Source organism: Staurois parvus, unplaced genomic scaffold (assembly GCF_062004578.1).
Source record: "Staurois parvus isolate SC_StPar_1 unplaced genomic scaffold, SC_StPar_1.0 ptg000894l, whole genome shotgun sequence".
Classification (NCBI taxonomy): domain Eukaryota; kingdom Metazoa; phylum Chordata; class Amphibia; order Anura; family Ranidae; genus Staurois; species Staurois parvus.
In genome coordinates, this window is record NW_028318690.1 from 1649121 (window position 1) to 1672412 (window position 23292).

General features: G+C 39.2%; 1 protein-coding gene across 1 annotated transcript in view; it reads right to left on the bottom strand.

The window, feature by feature from the left end:
- Positions 1-555: 555 nt before the first annotated feature.
- Positions 556-23292, bottom strand: part of TM9SF3 (transmembrane 9 superfamily member 3) — a 67784-nt gene continuing 45047 nt past the window's right edge. Inside the window, exons 8-15 of the mRNA XM_089656195.1 lie at positions 18033-18127; positions 13487-13617; positions 11161-11300; positions 8246-8314; positions 7216-7362; positions 6029-6112; positions 4066-4142; positions 556-2251 (exon numbers count right to left, since the gene is read on the bottom strand). Coding sequence (XP_089512321.1) covers positions 2184-2251; positions 4066-4142; positions 6029-6112; positions 7216-7362; positions 8246-8314; positions 11161-11300; positions 13487-13617; positions 18033-18127 — 811 coding nt within the window. The 3' untranslated portion in view covers positions 556-2183. The remainder of the gene's footprint in view (positions 2252-4065; positions 4143-6028; positions 6113-7215; positions 7363-8245; positions 8315-11160; positions 11301-13486; positions 13618-18032; positions 18128-23292) is intronic.

Here is a 23292-nt window from a genome sequence, read left to right on the forward strand (position 1 = left end):
TTGTAGCCTAATTTTCCTATTCTTGGCTAACAAAAATGAAAGCTGGAGTGATCTTTGATGTGTGTTCAAGGATGTTCCTGTGAACACCAATGTTGTAAAGTGTGAGTAGCTACAGACTTCCTATCAGCTTTAAGCAATTGGCAATTCTTCAATTACCTCTGTCAACCATGTGTTTTCACCAAGAAAACTACAGTTCACAGGATGTTTTGTTTCTCACACCATTCTGTGTCGATGTTGTCCTTGACATTTAAAAGTCAGCAGTTTGAAAAACTGCAACAAAAACATCTGCTTCCCCAAATCATTCCGTGGACAGATGCTGTAGATTAAGCTACTTTATAACTGAATTTGCCAGCTACATTCACTACTATATATTCTATTTACATTATATACAGAATTGCCTTTTAAAGGGTTCACCAAGTAAGTTTTGCCATGCAGAAGGTGCCCTAAAGTACCAGAACAGCAAGTGGTAATAAAACTCTGCAAGGGCACACTATATTAAAGCTTTGGGTAACACTATGCTAAAAGTACACACACATCTTCAATTATACACTCTGATTTACTGGCTTAATTTAATTTTTATTCCCAATCTGACACATCTTAACATTATTCAATCGACTAAACATAAGAGAAACAAGGATTTCTGCATTGTCATTGTGTTGAATATATCAGTGCAATCATGTCTAATAAATGTAGAGGAGAGAATAAATAGAAAAAGCAGTATGTATTGAAAGAACTCCACCTTTTGTTCACTGGAACATCAAGTGCTGTACTGAAAAATCACCATTGTTTGAGGACAAATGCAAGAATATTTCTTTCCAAGGCTGAGATGACATCAAGAGGAAAAAACTCACAAAGATGACATCCAGAACTTTTTTTTTTTGTCTGAAAATTTTATTTCAGTTCTCTGAACACTCTAAAGCCACAATGCTTCAGATGTAACACAAGTGTCCAGATAGGATTAGCAAAAAAAAAATTATATTTTTCTAAATTACAAATTTGACTTTTATGTGTAAGAGCTTCAGAGGAAGAACAGAAAATTAGACACACAACAATGGGAGGAAAAAAAACAAAAAAAAAGTCATGCAATGGCAGGCAAGATGTGAAAAGCCACCTGACGCCACAGATTTTGTACATCAAAGAATCATCAGAAAGAAAAAAAAAAAAAACTCCTTAATAAACCTGTACATCCAAATACATTTGGGATCTAAACCTAAGTTACATTATTTAATGTTATATACACATCTTCCCATATTTACGTAAAGCCTTCATTGAAACCCCAACAAAATAAAAAAAAAAAAAAAAGAAAAAAAACATAAAATTATTCCAAAAAAAAAAAAAGAAGTACATCGAAAGGATGGGGGTTACTTTCAGATTCCGTTAAAATGTCTTCTGTAGACCTCATAAGGGTCATAAAAACATATTTTACTATACAGTGAAATACAGTGCCGAGAACAGCTGTTTTCAGCCCTCTTTGGATGGATTCTTAAAATGCAGTTTCATTTTATTCTTTCAGAGATAAATATGTGGGGAATTGGTCCAAATACATTGAAAGCTGTTATTTTACATGCAGTTTTTTTTTCAGTTGTTGTCTTGCCGCCTTCAGAATACAAAAATGGATGCAGGTTTACTGCACGCCACAAACTGGTAGGAAACCCACAGGCAAAATATAAACAGACATTTCTAAGCATCAACAAAAATGAAAGAAAAAGGAAGATTCCTGGAACAGCCATTTTATAGAGTGTTTAGAAGGTACCAAGAAGACTACTAATCAACTAGTTTGAGCAGCCAAGATTCCCTCTTATTTATTGAATGGAACAAATGCTTTAAATAAACTGCGTGTCCTCTTCACTGAAGAGAGCTAGTCTATTCATCTTTTATGAGCTAGTTTTTTTTTCTTTCTTTTTTTTTTGGGGGGGGGGGGGAGGGGGGGAGATTAGTCATGTACTGTAGTAATGTTTACTGCATAAAATCCAAGCATTTGCTGTGACCAGTTGGAAAGAGCAGTCTGTAAGAAAACTAGGATCAATGAAAGAGATGCCATTTTAAGCCATCCACAGAACGGAGACCAACACAGTACCCAGTGTTAAAACCCAATCTCTTCTGGCACTAATGTGCATGTTTCACCCCCAGCCCTGGAAAAAAAAGTAGCAACTGATCCACAGTTCCCGTTCCCGCTGGATCTCTCAGTCAATTTTCACATTAGTGTAAATTTTCCGGACAAAGGCACTTGTTCCCATGTAACCAATCGCTCCTATTGGAGGGCAGGATTAAAGAAAAAAAAAATTAGTCATCTCAGACTGTGATATAGGCAATATCAATTGAAGTAATCAGTACATTTGCAAATAATTTTATAAGGAAAAAGTTCTACTTTATCAATACAATATACTGTAGGTATACAATACACACAATAAAAAGGCTCAGACTCCTATGGGCAACAAAAACTTTATTTGATACGCATATGACTTGATAAAGATTGAGGGCCCATTCTTCCCTAGGCAGCTCATACACCTAAACTGGCTGCCAAAGTACCAAAATGGCTCCAAAACTGGACAAGCTCCTTTTTCCCTCTAATGCAGTGCACCACAATGTACAACAAAGCATAACTGTGCGTTATAGTGCACTGCAAGGCATGTGTCTTAGGTGCATTTTGCCTTAGTGTGTTATGTTGCTATTAGAGATGAATACTTCTTTAATTGATAACATGAACACTGGCAACAAAATGTAAATTTGCATTAAAGACTGGTTTAATGAACTTGTCATTGCCACTTCACTTAACCACAAACCCCCCGTTTACATTATTATACCTAACTCACATGCACTCCCGTGCCACAGCAATGTGAAATACCTAGTATTTCTGGGTATGGTGCAACTCTCACTTTTCTCCCACAATGCAGCACTGGGTAGTTGAGGAGCAAATTGCAAGGTTTGCTCTGGCAGCTGAACAGCATAGTGGGGGAGTGAACAGAAGCCAACTCAAATTTCAGAAAAACACTATTGAGGTTGAATAAAAACTTTAATCTGCAAACATCTTTCTATTGGATCTCAACACCAGTCCAAGCTCCTCTCCCATTGTCTTAAGAGAAGGACTGCTGTTCTCTGAGTTAGAAACGCATCTCTCTGCAGTAGTCAGAGATGCCTTATGCTGAGTCTAAGCTAGAGTTCTGCAATCAGCATGAATAGTGAGCTTTGCTGATTGCAGCACTTTGTAAGTCAGCAAGGGGAACATCAAACCACTGCAGAGATATTGCCGATTTCAAAGAGGCAGTCCTCTTCTGTAGCCTAGGGGAGAAGAGCTTTGACTAGTGCTGGGGCTTCATTACAAAGATAAGTGTAAGACACGTAGAGGTCCATGTTTATGCGGCCAGACCTCAACCCGACAGAACACCTTTGGGATGAATTAGAGCAGAGACCGATAGCCAGGATCTCTCATCTGACATCAGTGCCTGAGCTCACAAATGTGCTTCTGGAAGAACGGTTAAACATTCCCATAGACACACTCCTAAACCTTGAGGACAGCCTTCCCAGAAGAGTTGAAGCTGTTATAGCTGCAAAGGATGGGCCAACTCAATATTGAACCCTACGGACTAAGACTGGGATGCCATTAAAGTTCATATGCGTGTAAAGGCAGGCACCCCAATACTTTTGGAGATATATATATATATATATATATATATATAAATCCCCTTTGTGCAGCTAAAATCTAAAAATGGAACTCTTAAATTTGGAATGCCTCTATGCAAAACGACATACACTATCAAGATTTGAATAGTTTCCAACAGGTGTTAGTTTTATTTGCTGCCCATATTTACTGTATTATAAAGCAAACTTGGCACAAACAAATGTCTTGTGTAAAACACAGACACTATCAGTTTAATAGGATTGATACATAGCGGCAAATGTTTCATAATCTCAGTTTACGCATTGTCCTGAAATTGTGCAACGTGCACATACCTTTAATGTAAATTCTTTTAACGCAACAAATACACTGAAAAAATCTCTTCCTACATGTGCCAGAAATTAAATATTAACACATACTGTACATGTAATAAAGAGAACAAAACTTACCACACATAATTCCCAAAGCGGTGCTAAAAACTGCCATATATCCAAAGTAAAATGATGTCTGAAACAATCCATACATTCTGAACGAAACAAAAAGGAAAAAATTGATTTACGCATCAGTATTCATAAGTCTTCATATTGCTTACAACTGATAAGAACACCAAAGTGAGGGCAAAAATTCACAACACCCATTATAAAGTCAATGCAAACAAATAAAAGTAAACGTTTGCAAAAGTAAAAATTTCTTATGCAATTAAAAACGATACATTTATGTGATGTGAATTTTTGGGGAATTGTATTGGTATGTAATATAAATTAAAAAAGTCTACTGTAAAACAAGATTTATTAGAAGATTCCTGCTTTCATGTGGCAATAAAACCCCTAATGACATAAAATTCCATTATTATTACTACATGGTCCATTATTTCCATGATTTTAAATATAGGTTTACTTTAAAAAGGATCCACAATTGAAGTAAAAACACCAACTATTTTGACTAGCCTGTCTATCCCACCACACCAAGTCACTTTGTTGCTAAGCCAATTCCTTAGTTTTAGGGTGATTCCGCAACAGATGCGGTGAGAGCCTAGCTCTGCACTGAAGAGTTCTGCAATAAAATGCAGACATGCTGCATTTTATCGCAGCACACCAGACCAAAGCGCACTGCAATGTCACGCTGTGCGTCGCCCAACATTGCAATGAACGAAGTGTGCGTTTTGTACACTGCCCCCCAGTCAGCAGTCAATACAGAGCAGCTGGAGCACTGAACTGCTCTGCGATTTAACTTACAAGTAGGGATGCACTGAAATTTCAGTGGCCGAAATGTTTTGGCCATTGGCCGATATGAAAAAAGCACCGATACAGGTGCCGAAAAAACCCCGCCCCTCGCCACCACTGGCCTCTGCTCGGTAGTGCTCAGCCTTACCTGAAATACCATCGAACGATCCCAGCGCTGGGCATAGAGATTAGTGAAGGAAAGATGGCCTCCGCTCATCTCTATGCCGGAGAGATGTCACTTCTGGTTCTGGCCATTTTTTTTAAAGCACTAGATCAATGCTTTTTTTTTTTTTTTTTTTGATCTAATGCTTTACATTGCAGAGGAGAGATGTGGGGTCTAATTGACCCCATATCTACCATAAAGAAGACCTGTCACTAATTATTTCTATGACAAGGGATGTATGCATTTCTTGTGATAAGAATAAAAGTGATTAAAAATTTCTTTTAAAAGGGACAGTGCAAAAAAACCCCCCAAAAAATGTTTAAAAATTATTTAATGTGCCCCCCCCCCCCCCGTCCTTGCACGTAGTGGTGAACGCATATGTAGGCCATGCCCACATATGTAACCCACAAACATGATGTATCGTCACGAATGTCAGAGCAAGAACAATAATTGTCGCACTAGACCTCCTCTGTAACTTTACATTGCTAACCTGTAGAAATTTTTAAAGTATCACCCATGGAGATTTTTAAGTACCGCAGTTTCACGCCATTGCACGAGCAATTTCAAAACGAGACATGTTGGGTATCTATTTATTTGCCGTAACAGCCTCTTTCATATTTTACAAAACAATTGGGGTATATATTGTTTTTTTAATCAGTGTATTTTTTCCCCCCAAAAAATATTAATTTTTAAAAACTGCGCATTTTGGTTTTCAGCCAAGTGCATTTTGAATTTTCATTTTCGATTTCGGCACCAGAAATTTTATTTCGGTGCAACACTACTTACAAGCAGTGTCAATTTGCCCTTACATACTAGGTTATACTCCCAGATCTCACATTGATGAATGTGTTCCCCTTAACAGGCGACATTACAAAGTCTGAGCAAGCTGACACTTGAACTCAGTCCTGCAACATCTCCCTCTGACCCAAAATACACTGCTTGGCCACCCTACTCCCAGATGGATTGCACAGCAAATAGACTTCCATAATAAAATCCCTCCACGCACAAAGACAAAGCAGCACTTACTTTGTTTTGAAAAAGTAGTAGTAAAATGAATACATGTAAACATAGATTGCAGTGGAGGCAGCAGAAAGAAAACTTGTCCATTGCCTGCAAAAGGAAACAAACAATAAAAACTCACTGGCATCCTTTGTTATGAACCTATTTTCTGAAAGCAACAGTTACATACAATTTAATAAAGAATTAGATATCTTAAGATCCAAAAATAATCAGTGCTGTGAAGGTAATCTGATTCGATAATTTTTTGCTCATAGAATAGTACAATATCCTGAAGAAGTGTCCACTGTAGTGCCAGAAACCTTTTTGCTGGTGTGTTATACTATTCTTTTAGCAATAAATATTGAATCAATGAAGAATTCATTTCTCAGCTTCTCCTTCACATTTAGGAGCCTCTGCTAACATCACTTTCCCATTTTTGGGAACTCAAAGACCTCTTACTGCGAACAGACAAATCTTGAGACCACAGAGCGTAGGATCATCTGGATCACCAAACCAAACATCGTGGGCACAGGGACAGTCTTTTTCCCTGCAGGCTTCCACTCCAGGTTGTCTGATCTCCCATAAAGAGCTCAGCGACCTCACAGATGTGAATACACCATTGCAATTGAACTTCTCTTTCTATATTTCATGAACTCTCCCGCACCCACTGTCTTTTTTTTCCCCCCTCATCTTTAGAGTCACCCCAGTTAAGAAGGTAATTTGGTCAAACTTGCCTGAGCCAACTAAATTTGCTGTTAAAAATGATGTAGATTTAAGTTTCTACAATCACAAAAAAACTAATCTGAAAAAGTTTCTCAAGATTCCATCATGTGCAGATTTTAATAAAGATTCAGATCATGAAAAACAAACTCTGCTTCCTAAAGGAAACTTGCTCTGATACATAAAGGATGTGATTGCAGACCTTCTGAAGTTCTTGTCTGACATCTGGAACACGCAAGCATTCCAACAGTGGGATCTGAACTTATCTGTATACCTGTTCCTAGTCCATGACTCAATGTACAGAAGTTTATCATCTTGAAAGCCAGTCTATTAGCATTTTCAGAAGGAGCAGTCTTAGTGGCAGCTTTCATAATCCTATTCACCATGTGGCCCCTCCCAGCAAATATAGCCATCAACCTGAATGTCAGGTGACCAATTTATAACAGATCTAGTCATTTATGCATATAGCCAATAATATTCACCAAGCCACTTACCACCTGTAATCCTCGGCATTTAGAAGGAAGTATGTACAAACAATAGTTACGCAAACAGTCACAATGCAGAGGATGACCAAAACCAACATCATAAAGCCATATACATAGTAGATCTTGTATGCCCAGAAAGAGGTAAATATGAAATACCTGGAGGGAAAAAAAACAAAAAATAAAAAACTTTAAAAGTTGTTCCATAATGTGTATGCCCCTTTCAGCTGTCACAAAGTGTTTAAATCCATCAACCATTTATCAACTGCTTAAAGTGATACTAAAAGCTTAATTTTTTTTAAACATGTTATACGTACCTGCCCTGTGCAAGGGTTTTACACAGGGCAGCTCCAATCCACCTCTTCTCTGGTCCCCTGCTGGTGCTCTGGCCAACCACCCTGCCAAGGGCCCACAAAGCAAGCCACTTGCTATGGGTGCACTTGGAGCTTGCTCCCAAGCCCCACTCTGTGTGTCCATGAGACACACAAAACGTGGCTTGGCCTCGCCAGCGCTCCTTTCTTATTGGCTGTGACTGACAGCAGCGGGAGCCAAGGGTAGAAGGCAGAGAGCTGGGATAGCAGTCGCTCTCATGCACATCACTGGATAGGGCTTGGGCAAGCATTAGAGGGGGTTGCATGCTGAAGGTTTTTTACCTTCATGCATAGAAGGTAAACGTTTAAGCTTTAAAACCACTGTAATCTGGCCACACACCTATAGATTCTCCTGCTGTGGTGACTGTATTTTGAAAGTCAGCCCCGCCAACTGCTAGAGTACATGAAATGTTGTTTACTGGCAATTTTCTGTCCAACAGTGACTTTTCAGTCAAAGGGCATTGGGTGAGAGAGGCAGCTGACAGGGCCAGCCACTGAGCGAACTTCGGCTGGTTCATAAGGAACCAGCCAAAATTTAATTTTGTGTACGGCCAGCTTTAGCTTGTGTATTTACACTTGGCCAACTTTCATCTTAACCTACAGTCTCAACAATGTGAGCGCCTTCTCAAGAGCTGAGAAAAAACAAAACAAAACAAAAAAAAACAACTTACATTTCAATAAAAATGGATCCAAAAGGTAGTATTCCACCAAGGCATACAATGACAGCTGGTTCCATGAACCTGTGAACAGCAATTTAATTACAAGAAATTAGCATTTTAGAACAGAGTACTGCTAATACATTTATTATTCTTAAGAATAAAAAGGTGGGTGTGCATTTTAAGGCTTAGTCAACTACGTTGCATAAACTTTGCCACACACAGTGCTGAATTCTTCAAAAGAAATATACCAGGAAAATATGGACACTACCACTGATTAAAATGCAGTAGTTGCCATTGTGAGTTACTAGCCCTGAACAAGTAAGTCTGAAATCCAATATCAACGCTTAGGTATTCAGAATCAGTGACTCACTAACTAGTAAACAAGAAGTCATAAGGTTGAAATTTGGGAGCTTGCACCTCTCAAAGAAGCCTATACTGAGAAATATGAAGGATGCCACTGCTGACCTCCTCCTAAAAATGCAAGCTGCCAAGCTCTCCACAGATGCATAATCATCCAACAGAAAGTGATATCTACTTGTTTAAAGTCAATGACTAAAAAACATTAAAATCACCATATCAGCATTACAGCCAGACAACTAGCATTTTCTTAAGAGCAAGAATTACTCTCTTACCAGATCATACATACATACTTACTATCTATCTATATAGTATATACACACAAACACACGCAGAAGTGAGAACACCCCTTTTTGTAAATATTTTATTCTTTGGGCCCAATTTGGACATTTACACGTAGGAGTGTACTCACGTTTGTGCCAGCGGTTTAGGCATTAATGGCTGTGTGTTGAGTTATTTTGAGGGGACAGCAAATTTACACTGTTATACAAGCTGCACACTCACTACGTCACATTGTAGCAAAGTGGCACATGAAAAGATCTAATAAAATATTTACAAAAATGTGAGATACTGTAAATATATATATATATATATATATATATATATATATATATATATATATATATATATATATACACACACACAGTTGTGTTCAAAATAGCAGTGTGTTGAAAAAAGTGAATAAAGCTCAAAATCCTTCTAATAGCTTTTATTTCCATACACACAAATGCATTGGGAACACTACACATTCTATTCCAAATCAAAACATGAAGAAAAATATATCAAATTTGTGTTGTTCCTCTAAATAAATTGAAGAAAAGTGAATATTAGACTGTTAAAAAAAATAGTAGTGTTTGTATTCTTCTTTACAAACTCAAACATTCACTATATAAACTGAAAAATGTTTGAAGATTTTGCTTTCCTTTGAATCACTTAAATATTTAGTTGTATAAGCACTGTTTCTGAGAACTGCTGTACATCTGTGTTGCATGGAGTCAACCAACTTCTGGCACCTGTGAACAGGTATTCCAGCCCAGGATGAGTGGACTACATTCCACAGTTCTTCTCTATTTCTTAGTTTTGCCTCAGAAACTGCATTTTTGATGTCACTCCACAAGTTTTCTATTGGATTAAGATCCGGGGATTGGGCTGGCCACTCCATAACGTCAATCTTGTTGGTCTGGAACCAAGATGTTGCACATTTACTGGTGTGTTTGGGGTCGTTGTCTTGTTGGAACACCCATTTCAGGGGCATTTCCTCTTCAGCATAAGGCAGCATGACCTCTTCAAGTATTCTGATGTATTCAAACTGATCCATGATCCCTGGTATGCGATAAATAGGCCCAACACCGTAGTATGAGAAACATCCCCATATCATGATGCTTGCGCAACCATGCTTCACTGTCTTCACAGTGTACTGTGGCTTGAATTCAGTGTTTGGGGGTCGTCTGACAAACTGTCTCCGGCCACTAGAGCCAAAAAGAACAATCTTACTTTCATCAGTCCACAAAATGTTGCACCATTTCTCTTTAGGCCAGTCAATGTGCTTTTTGGCAAATTGTAACCTCTTCAGCACGTCTTTTTTGCAACAGTGGGACTTTGCGGGGGCTTCTTGCAGATCGCTTGGCTTCACATAGGCGTCTTCTAATTGTAACAGTACTCACAGGTAACTTTAGACCTTCTTTGATCTTCCTGGAGCTGATTGTTGGATGAGTCCTTGCCATTTTGGCTATTCTTCTATCCATTCGAATGGTAGTTTTTCACTTTCTTCCACGTCTTTCAGGTTTTGGTTTCCATTTTAAAGCATTTGCGATCATTTTAGCTGAGCAGCCTATCATTTTCTGCACTTCTTTATATGTTTTCCCCTCTCCAATCAATTTTAATCAAGATACGCTGTTCTTCTGAACAATGTCTGGAACGACCCATTTTCCTCAGAATTTCAGAGAGAAATGCACTGTAACCAGCATGTACAACATTTGCTGCCTTTCTTCTTTCGATAAGGGCAATAATTGCCACCTGTTTTTCAAAGAATGAATGACCTCACTAATAGAACTCCACACTGCTATTATTTTGAACATGCCCCTTTCAATTAGTGATTCAATTACACAGAATCAGCAGCATGCATGTCATGACTGTTGGGTCTGTTGGATTTCTATTACTCTACTACACCTGCTAGTAAATTATTTGCCATGTAGAAATATCATTTCTACCAAAAACAGTGATTGATCTGGTTAGTGATGTCTGACTGCTAATATTTTGAACACAACTGTGTGTGTGTATATATGTGCGCGTGTGCGTGCGTACGTGTATATATATATATATATTTATATTTATTAGCAGTAGCAGCTCCCCAAATATTTTCCTGACAGGTGCACTTTAACCCAAGAACCCATGCTCAGTTGTGATTGCCCCCAAGCTTTTTTCTTAGATTTCTGATGTTATTCTGTGGAATGGTTTGATGCAGGACTTCATAACAAAACAAACCTCTTTAATCTAAAACGTTGTTGCACCTCTTAAGAACAGTTAACATTTTCAGCTGCAAAATGTACTGTGTGTTGATAAAACCTTACCACTTTTTCTCTGGGATGGGTCGCGGAACTGCATTGACACGACAAGGGAAGTTGGGCTGTCCTGCCAAATTTCGACCAAGTATTGTTCCCACTAGGTTCAATGGAAGGATCACAAAGAAACAAATGCAGCATACAGCAACCTAGGACAGCAAAGTCACATGAATTACTAAACAGTCATTCAGTGAGATCAGGGCTACATTCATTCCAGGGGCACTCTGTACATTTCCGGTGGATCAATCACTGACAACTACAGAGATTACCCTGCTGTTTCAGAGTCACTAAATGGGTCCGTTGCCAATCACACTGACAAAATGCAAGAGGAGCAAAAAACACATGAATATTTGTCTAAACTAATGGCAACACTGATGTATTCTGTTATCTTTGAAAAAGCATGATTTAGGAGTTGCAGCACCCACCACCAGCTCTCTATTGCTTCACTGGTAACATTTTCTGTACTGTAATCTCTCACTAGCTCTACACACTAATCAGTGACACAAAATACTAGTAGTTGATGTGTTTGTGGAATATTGAAGCCTGCTTTCTCGAAAAGGTTCAAAGCTCTCTGCAAACTTCTGTTATATATGCTCAGTTGAAAGCTGGCATGCAATTTTTTTGAGGCCTTTCATTAGCTGTCAGCAAAAATGGCTCACAAAACTAATTCGAAGAATGCAAACTAGTAATGCAACAAAACACCACGTTCACAAATCAAAAAACATACGTACAAACCCTTAAATCACAAAACAGTTATAGGAATACAGTAAGAAAAAAGAAAATTCAATACAGACAAAGAGAGGTATTTCCAATCCCAGTGCAGAAATTCAAACATCATGCTTGGAATATAAACTGTATCTAACAAGTCAGAGCAGGCTTAATTTGTAAGCAGAGTGCCCGTACACAATTACCTTGGACGACATCCAAACATGTAAAATACCGAGCTTAAATTATGCCTTTCTTAGAAAAGGCAAATCCTTGGGTGACCCCAGTTAACATGCAAAGTAAAGCATGGTGCTTTAGGTTGGACATGAAGTTGTGTACTTAAATGAAGAGAGGGATTAAGCGGAGTCACAGAACCAAAAAGTAATCTTTAATGCAGGTGGAATGCCCTGCTGTCAGCATTCCTGAAGCATGAATCAGATTACAGCTAAGAAATGAATTATCGGTAAAACGCATGTTCAGCACATGTCAAAAAATTAGCTTCAGAACTTTCTGACAGGACAAGCGATTTGTGCTGGTATTATACAGAAAACAATAAAATTCCCTACCACTTCAGTATGAAATTAGGATATAAAAACAAGAGATTTAAATAAGTGTTCTAGCAAATCACTATATTCAGTACCAGTGCAAACATGAATTTCTTTATAAGAATTAGTAAATTAATAAAGGAGACCATTCAGAAATTATGTTAGAAAGTAATGAATCCATTATCTTAACAAGAGACATACTCAGGAAAGAGCTGTTGTGCATTTCAGCTCAGTAGCGTCATCTAGTGATAAAAGACCATATTACAGCTTTAGGTAAGTTCCCAAATTGTAAGCAATCTAGAACAGCAAAAGTTGTATACCATTTTCACACAAAGCAAAAATGCCCAGCTCCAGTTCTAAATGCAATTTTAGGATGTAGGGAACTGTGCAACATTGAGCTTGCCAAGCAAAATTACTCAATTCTAAATTGTGATCAGTATAGGGCCACGAAGGACTGAAGCTGTGTGGTTCTGTAGGAGTTGAAAACATTATTTCTATTAACAGTCAGTGATCCAAAAGGTCATACTTTTATTTTTCACTTCTAGCAGCTAAAAAAACAAAAACAAAACAAAAACTGAGGTAGGGAGCTGTATTTATATCTAAACCCAAACAATATACATTGTACTCCCCATCCCAGCTGATTGCTGGCATTATAAATAAAACCATGAGAACAAAAAACCCCCCTGGAAAACCATGAATAACTTTCTGTTCACATAAATGTGTTGAAATAATCATTTACAAGATGAGTGATAACAGACTTGCTGAATTTAGGTTATCTATTACTGTCCTGTCAGTGTAATAACAAACCTGTGATGTGCTTGACTGGTACAAAATGTTTTTGATTTGACTGGATCAGGTGTAAAGCAAACTAAAAGCTGACAAAGTAAATCAATGGCTTACTCAAAAGGAAATTGTACAAACCTCTCATGTTCAACTTCTGCTATATGAAATTAAAAACCATTTCAGCTCTAATGTGACGGAGCCATTAAGCAATACATTTTAAAGCAAAACTGCCAGGCTAGCATGGCTGCATGAACGCTGTTTTACACACCAGTGACGGAAACTTCAAAAATCTGCTGACTTACCATTGTTCCAAATGGGATTGCTCTGGAAGCATGATAATATATGGCAATGAAATTGATAAAGAATGCTGTCCCACAAACCATTGCTGGGATTAGGAAAGCTCCAATGAACATTTGCTTTATCCACCGTCGACCTACAATGAATTTATCATGTGTTATTGACAATTATTAATTACATTGCAATCTGTGGGTATTGAAATGCAGATTATTTTTCTCCTCCCTGGTCTAATGTATTTTAAAGTGATATTAAAGGCCTACATTTTTTTATTAAATAAACAAACGCTTGACACTTACCTGCTCTCTGTAGTGATTTTGCAAAGAGCAGCCAGGATTCTCCTCTTCTCGGGTCCCCCGCCAGTGCTCTTGGCCCCTTCCTCCTGTCGGGTGCCCCCAAAGCAAGACGGCTTGCTATGGGGCACCTGCTGCTCCGTGTGTCCATTCACACACTGAGCCGCGGATTGGCCCCACCCCCTCTCTTCTCATTGGCTCACTGGTTGTGATTGACAGAATGGGTCGCTCTCGGAGCTCAGTGAATTCAAGCGTGGTACCGTGATAGGTTGCCACTTGTGCAATAAGTCCATCTGTGACATTTCCTTGCTACTAAATATTCCGTGGAAACGGTTAGTGGTATGATAAAGTGGAAACAACTGGGAACAACAGCAACTCAGCCACAAAGTGGTAGGCCACGTAAAATGACAGAGTGGGGTCAGTGCATGCTGAAGCACACAGTGCACAGAAGTCGCCAACTATCTGCAGAGTCAATAGCTAAAAGACCTCCAAACTTCATGTGGCCTTCAGATTAGCACAATAATAGTGTGTAGAGAGCTTCATGGAATGGGTTTCCATGGCTCAGCACCTGCATGCAAGCCTTACATCACCAAGCGCAATGCAAAGCGCCGGATGCAGTGGTGTAACGCAAACTGCCACTGGACTCTAGAGCAGTGGAGACATGTTCTCTGGAGTGATGAATTACGCTTCTCTGTCCGGCAGTCCGATGGATGTGTCTGGGTTTAGCAGTTGCCAGGAGAACGGTACTTGCCTGACTGCATTGTGCCAAGTGTTAAGATTGGTCGAGGGGGGAATTATGGTGTGGGGTTGGTTTTTAGGGGTTGGGGTTGGCCTCTTAGTTCCAATGAAGGGAAATCTTAAGGCGTCAGCATACCAAGACAATTTCATGCTCCCAACTTTGTGGGAACGGTTTAGGGATGGCCCCTTCCTGTTCCAACATGACTGAGCACCAGTGCACAAATCAAGGTCTATAAAAGACATGTATGTGCGAGTTTGGGGTGGAGGAACGTGACTGGCCTGCACATAATCCTGACCCCAACCTAATAGAATACCTTTGGAATGAATTAGAACGGAGACTGCGAGCCAGGCCTTCTCGTCCAACATCAGTGCCTGACCTCACAAATGTGCTTCTGAAAGAATGGTCAAACATTCCCATAGACACACTCCTAAACCTTGTGGACAGCCTTCCCAGAAGAGCTGAAGCTGTTATAGCTGCAAAGGGCGGGCCAACTCAATACTGAACCCTACGGACTAAGACGCCATTAAAGTTCCTGTGCATGTAAAGGCAGGCACCCCAATACTTTTGGCAATATGGTGTGTGTGTGTGTGTGTGTGTGTGTGTGTGTGTGTGTGTGTGTGTGTGTGTGTGTGTGTGTGTGTGTGTGTGTGTGTGTGTGTGTGTGTGTGTGTGGTGTGTGGTGTGTGGTGTGTGGTGTGTGTCTATATCTTTCACTAAATTAATCCCTTAGAGTAGTGACCATCTGCTGCTTTTGTACATAAAGGGCTATTTTTAGGGGTTTTTTTTACCCCATTATGACAGATAAATCACTCATGCTGGCCATACACAATTTTTAGAGAATATTCATACAAAAATTCTTTGTACTTGCGATGGACGAATGTCGTTTGAAGATTTAACTTGCTTTTCACATTCAATTTAAAAATTAATGTAACATCTGAATAAAAACCCACATATACTGTCCGAAAAGGTGTTCAATTAAGAAGAGTTCTCTTCTGCTCTTTCAAATTTTTCAATCATTGTGGTCGAAAACAAGCGTCAACTTGACCCCACTAAATCCAACTACAACGAAAATTTTCTAAGGAAAAAAATTTGCTTGTGTATGGTCAGAATAAGCGACAGCTGGTGCAAGTAGCTTGTATCAAGCTACCTGTCTATGACAAGGGAGTCTGTCCTGTATAATATTACTTTACAGTCCTGTCTGAAAACCTGCAAAAAAGCCATAAGTATTTTTTATTTTTATTTTCTTTAAATAAAAACTTAGAGATTGAATCCGATACAAATCATCAGACTCAGATCAAATAGTACAGTGCATCCAGAAAGTATTCACAGCGCTTAACTTTTGCCACATTTTGTTATGTTAAAGCCTTATTCCAAAATGGATTAAATTCATTTTTTTCCTCAACATTTTACAAATAATACCCCATAATGACAACATGAAAGAAGTTTGTTTTGAAATCTTTGCAATTTAATTAAAAAAAATAATGTACATAAGTATTCACAGCCTTTGCCATGACACTCAAAATTGAGCTCTGGTGCATCCTGTTCCCACTGATCATCCTTGAGATGTTTCCACAACTTGATTGGAGTCCACCTGTGGGAAATTCAGTTGATTGGACATAATTATAATCCTCTCTATATAAGGTCCCACAGTTAACAGTTCATGTCAGAGCACAAACCAAGCCATGAAGTCCAGGGAATTGTCCGTAGACCTCCGAGACAGGATTGCATCAAGTCACAGATCTAGGGAAGGGTACAGAAAAATTTCTGCTGCATTGAAGGTCCCACTGAGCACAGTGTCCTCCATCATTCTTAAAAGTAAGAAGTTCAGAACCACCAGGAAGCCTCCTAGAGCGGGCCCCGCCCGGCCAAAATGAGTGATCAAGGGAGAAGGGCCTTAGCCAGGGAGGTAACCAAGCACCCAATGGTCACTCTGAAAGAGCTCCAGCGTTTCTCTGTGGAGAAAGGAGAAGCTTCCAAAAGAACAACCATCTCTGCAGCACTCCACCCATCAGGCCTGTATGATAGAGTGGCCAGACGGAAGCCACATCTCAGTAAAAGGCAAAATTGCAGCCCTCCTGGAGTTTGCAAAAAGGCACCTGAGGGACTCTCAGACCATGAGAAACAAAACTCTCTGTTCTGATGAAACAAAGATTGAATGAACTCTTTGGCCTGAATACAATGCGTCAAGTCTGGAGGAAACCAGGCGCTGCTCACCACCTGGCCAATACCATCCCTACAGTGAAGCATGGTGGTGGAAGCATCATGCTGTGGGGATGTTTTTCAGCAGCAGGAACTGGAAGAATAGTCAGGATCAAAGGAAAGATTAATGCAGCAATGTACAGAGACATCCTTGATGAAAACCTGTTCCACAGCTTTTGGACTTTTAGACTGGGGCGACAGTTCATCTTTCAACAGGGCAATGACCCTAAGCACACAGCTCACATAACAAAGGAGTGGCTATGGGCCAACTCTGTGAATGTCCTGGAGTGGCCCAGCCAGAGCCCAGACTTGAACCCGAGTGAACATCTCTGGAGAGATCTGAAAATGGCTGTGCACCAACGCTCCCCATCCAACCTGATGGAGCTTGAGAGATACTGCAAAGAAGAATGGGAGAAATTGACCAAAAATAGGTGTGCCAAGCTTGTAGCATCATACTCAAAACGACTTGAGGCTGTAATTGGTGCTAAAGGTGCTTCAACAAAAGTATTGCACAAAGGCTGTGAATACTTATGTACATGTTTTTTTTTAGTTTTTTACTTTTAATAAATTGCAAAGATTTCAAAATGAACTTTTCAGGTTGTCATTATGGAGTATTGTTTGTAGAATGTTGAGGAAAAAAATTTATGTAATCCATTCTGGAATAAGGCTGTAACATAACAAAATGTGGCAAAAGTTAAGTGCTGTGAATACATTCTAGATGCACTGTATATTCATCTCTTCTGTTATTCTCAGAGTGGATTAAATCTTTTCTCTAACTATATAGATAGTTATTTACAGTATAATTACCACAGCATATACTGTAGATATTTAAGAATAGATGTTTTTTTTAAACTTTGCATACTAACTAAATTTTACAACAAACTTTTTTTTGAGGTTTTTATCTGATTAATCAAAACAATCAGGAAATGAATAGATGATGAAAATTATCGTTAACTCAAGCCCTAGGTTTTGATGCCTCTAAATAGAAACACAGGCAGCAATCCATATCCTTTTGGTTGACCTAGAGCTCAAGTTTCACCTTGGCTGTGTACAGGCAACTCTTGACAGTGGACTTGGTCAATTTAGAATTGTAGTCAAAAAGTGGTAGCATTTCTTAATAGAAAGAAAAAGCTTAGCTTCTTGAAAATCAAAAGACTGGGATTCTGGTACTTACTAAAAGTTTTTAAACCTATGGCAGTCAGAGTTTTACTACACAGAGCAGTGGGAATGATTCAACACGTGTTTTTTTTATGGGCGATTAGGGATGAAAATGGGGTATTTTGTTATATAACAAAACACACACAGAGTGTAAAAATAATTTACCTCCTTGTCTGGCATAGAGACTTCCTCCAAAGTAACCATTGACGGGGGATGTAGCAGCATAAACAAATATTGCTGTGCTTAGCATTGAACCTCTCCTAGGAGGAAAAGAAAAAAACGCATTTAAAACCAAAGACCTCATACACATATGCCTATACAACAAATGTACAAGTGACACTTTCATTACTGGAAAGTGAGAACATTCAATTCTGAAAGAGTTGGGATGCTATTAAATCTACATAAAAACAGAATGCAGTCATTTGCAAATCTCATAAACCCATATTTTATACACAAAAGAAAAACATATCAAATGTTTAAACTGAGAAAATGTCCCATTTTAAGGCATAAAATAAGGTCATTTTGAAATAGATTTCAGCAACATCTCAAAGTTGGAGCAGGACAAAAAAAAGCTGACAGAGTCCAATTCCAAAAAAGTTGTGACAAGGCCATGTTTACAACGGTGTAGCATCCCCTCTTCTTTTAACACTCTAATTGTCTGGAAACTGAGACCAGTTACTGGAATTTTGGGGGAGGAATGTTCTCCCATTCTTGTCTGAGCATATGCTCCTCTATAACCTAGATATATCTTTCAGCATTGATAGTGACATTCCAGATGTGAAATTTACCCATTCCATACGCACTAATGCACCCCCATACCATCAGAGATGCAGGCTTTTGAACCAAGCGCTGATAACAAGCTGAAAGGTCCCTTTTCTCTGGAGGACGCGGCGCCCATGATTTCCAAAAGAAAGTCAGTTTTTCGCTTTGGAAAAGACCAATTTTGAATGAGCTTTGGCCCAGAGAAGAAAACGGTATTTCCAAATCATGTCCAGATATGGCTTCATTTTTGCATGATAGAGCTTTGCCTTGCATTTTTGGATGGCACAGAGAATTGAATTCACAGGCAGTTATTTTTGGAAGTATTCCTGAGCCCATGCAGTGATGTCCATAACAGAATCATGCCTATTTTTAATGCAGTGCCATCTGAGGGCCCAAAGATCACTGGCATCCAATATTGACTTTCAGCATTTTCCTTGCACATTACGATTTCTCCAGATTCTCTGTTTTGATATTATATACTATTATATATATACAGTTTCTGTAATTTTGTTGACACTGAAAAACCCAGTTTTCTTGGGAGGTGTCGCCCTGCCAGATTTTAATTTGTATTATAAAGCAGCTCTGTTATCTCACTTCTTCCATTTTGACAAGACTGATTTGGGAAGGTACCAAACTCTAGTCTGTGGGTTACCAATGCATCCAGCTTATACACCCCTGCAATCTATTTGCCAAGGGGCACAGAGTCTTGGCTACCAGCTTACTCATTCTAGCATCTTATTTCACCACCAAGTATCCCAAGGGTCTCTGATTGCTTAACTCATTTATACATACTGCACAGAGATTACCTGACTCCGATACGGGTATCCCACTACAAGCCTTCCCACAGTCCATTATGTGTCCTATGCATGATGCAAACAGCAATCTTTTAGCCTTTCATGTATGGTCATGCCCTACTGTAAAAACCTACTGGGTTCAGGATGTTCGCTTCTTACATGATCACCTGGGCTTCCCTTTATCTCTAGATCCCAAACCCTGTCTTTATTCTTTTTTTTTTTTTTTTTTTGGCTTTTTGTTGCCCTACCCCAACTTTTTTGAGATGTGTTCCTGCCATCAGTTTCAAAATTACCCTTTCCTAAAAAGGTACATTTTCTCAATTTAAACATTTGAAAGGTTTTCTATTTTCTATTGTGAATAAAATATGGGCTAATGAGATTAACGAATCATTGCATTCTATTTTTATGCAGATTTTACTATTTTGGAATTCTGGTTGCATACATTATTATATACAGACAGCAACATATAACAGATGCTACAGAATTAAAAATGTACAAACCATATTTTTACTAAAATAGGGATTAGCAGACTCTCCCCCCGAACTTATCTTGCACTTGGTCAGAGGAGAAGAGGATCAGAATCCAAAATAACAGGAATTGGGTACAAGAAAGACTAACCAACACAAAAATAACAAACATTCTTACTGATGGCATTATAACAGCAGAAAGTGAAATGTGTCGATAACAATTTAGTTTCACACCTGCTTTTGTTTTTTTTTTTATTAAATCAGCAGTTATTGAAATATAAGAAAAAACTAAGTATGACCAAAACATACTTTCAAGTGATTTTTTCAGTCGTTTTTACAAAAGAAAACTCCTGCAAATGGACAGATACCACAAGATTTCTATCGTCCCCTTGCAGAGCAGAGAGAGGAGGACAGGACCAACATGGTCATAGCTTCCTCCTCTGGCAGATATGTCTTTGGGATACACAGTGCAGCTGCTCATCAGAGGATGCAAAGACAACATGCTGTTTTAGAGCTTTACTTCCAGTCTGCACATAAATGGAAATACTTGTTCTGTGAGTGTGCCATCTCTGTATGTCTCTATTAGGCAATCATTGAAAACTCATTTATCCAGGGAAGCCTACACCACCTCCACTTAAAAAACTGGACTTAAGTCAACTCTATAAGATCATCCCCTGCAGTCATTACCTTTTGTACCACCATCCCCTCCCTTTAGATTGTAAGCTCTATGAGCAAGGCCCTCCTAATCTTTCTGTACTGAACTGCATTGTAATTGTACTGTTCCCCTTTATAATGTAAAGCGCTGCACAAACTGTTGGGGCTATATAAATTCTGTATAATAAAAATCATTTCAACAGCATGCCCTGACAATTTAGCACTGCATGGCTAGCAGGAAAGACTGACAATCGTTACTGGCATGATCTAAAGCTGGCCACACATTATACAATTTTCTTATTCAATTTCCTTTAGATTTACCTTTAACTATGTGGTGCAAGGGCCTGCCTGATTGCACACAAATTGAAAGTATTCATGTTTGACTTCATATTATATGGTTTTGGTAAATGTAAAGGAAAAGGGTACAAGAAAATTGTATAGTGTATGGCCTGCCTTAATATCCTGTACCAGCAGACACTCTTTGGACGCACAATGCAGACATATACTAAAGGGGACAGAGATGACATGCCCATTTCAAGCTTTAACGTCACACATACCCAGGAAAGACATTGGTACTGTGAGATTGCGGTCATCACATGCCTATATCTGTAAAGTGTGTCCTGGCAATCTGGCACTGAGTTAACTGCACGCAAGAGTTGGAATTAGTTGATGTCCGTTAGCTTTTGTGCTCTTCTGCTGGGTGAAATCATATACCTCTTCTGTCGCTGCCATTCATGCAGGCTAGTCTGTGTATGCTAATCATTCCCTAACAAGTTACAGCAGTAAAACTGTGTAGTCTTGCAGTCTGACGAAGTTTGTTTACACACCGATTAAAATATATGGGCACAAGTCGGATAGAAGTCGTCTTGAAGTAGTACAGGAACCTTTTCTAAAGTCTGAGTGACTTCAGTAGGGCTAATTAAGATGGCTCTTATTGACCTACATGGGATTTCACATGTCATGTGACTTGGGGTCTCACATGTCAGATCTCAAATTGCGGCAGTGTGAACCAAGCCTGACAAAGTTTGTTTAGACACTGATCTGATATAAAGTTATTCACCTGTTAGCTGCTCAGTGTACAGAGAATAATCTAAGCATTAATAGGCTATCTGAAAACAGGATTCTAATCACTGGATACAATGTGAAAACTACAATAAGAACAAACAGGAGGGCGCAAATGACTAGTGCATTACCAACGATTTATTGTTCACAAAACATTAATACCAAATGGATACTCACAGAAGTGGAAAGTAAAAATTGCATATAATATACAGAGTACAGTGCATTGCGGTGTCCAATGCGTTACAGCGTACAGTGCATTTAGTGTTCAGTGTACAGTGCATTGCAGTGTCCAGTGCGTTACAGCGTACAGTGCATGTAGTGTTCAGTGTACAGTGCATTTTGGTGTCCAGTGTGTTACAGAGTACAGTGCATTTTGGTGTCCAGTGTGTTACAGTGTACAGTGAATGGTGGTGCCAAGTGCGTTACAGCGTACAATGCATTACGATGTACAGTGCGTTACAGTGTACAGTGCATTTTAAATATTGTATTGTTTTTTCGCACTACAAATAAGATATGTGCCGTGTGCATAAGAATTTGGTCATATTTTTTCAAACTTTAGTTCGGCCCCCCAACAGTGTGAAGGTCCATGAACCGGCCCTGTTTAAAAGGTTTGAGGACCCCTGCTATAGGAGGTGGAGCCTCCGATCATATCAAAAGTCACCAACTAAACCAACCAACAAACAGGGTAAACTCTGAGCCAAATGAAAAAATAAATTAAAAAAAGGGCACGGAGTAATGGTAGTATTTTCACTTTCAATATAGAGCAGTACATCTGTAAATTCATGATACCATCGCTGAAATGCAGTTCCCCGGCACCAGCAGCAGTCATGCAGCCACACAGGAGGACACTGCCACCATGTTTCACTGTAGGCACCATGCATTTTTCTTTGTACTCCTCACCTTTGCGACGCCATACAGTTTTGAAACCATCAGTTCCAAAATCATTTATCTTGGTCTAATCACTACAGAGTACAGAGCCCCAGTAGCCTTTTTCAGCATGCACCCTGGCAAGGTCTAGGCTAGCTTTTTTGTGCATGGGCCCTGGCAAGTTCTAGGCGGGCCTTTTTTGAGCATGGGCATTAGGAGAGGTTTCCTTTGTGGATGACACCCATGCATGCCAATCCTCTGCAGTGTACGCCATATTTTGCCACAGGAAACAATCACCCCAGTTTGGTTTTCTACTTCTTTAGCTAACTGCTGTGAACTTGCATGGCAATTTTCTTCAACCTTTCTCATCAGAAGACCATCCTTTTGAGATATTAACTTCCATGAATGGCCTGGATGTCTCTGTGAGATGGTTGCAACTCAATCTTTGTTAAATTTTTGTATCATTTTTGCTAAAGTATTCTGACTGATAAGTAAAGCTTTGCTGATCTTCTTGTAGCCTTCACCTTTCTTGTGTAAAGAAATTTTCTCTCTCAAGCCTTGTGACCGGCCTACCTTATCAGAGACTATCCCCGCTTCAGTCTATCCTGAATTCTGCGGCCAGACTCATCCACCTTACTAACCGCTCCATATCCGCCACCCCCCCGCCAATCCCTCCACTGGCTTCCGATTGCCCAACGCATAAAATTCAAATTACTAACGTTGACGTACAAAGCTGTTCATTACACTGTCCCAAACTACATCACCGACCTGATATCCATTTACCATCCAAAACGTACTCTTCGCTCCTCACAAGACCTC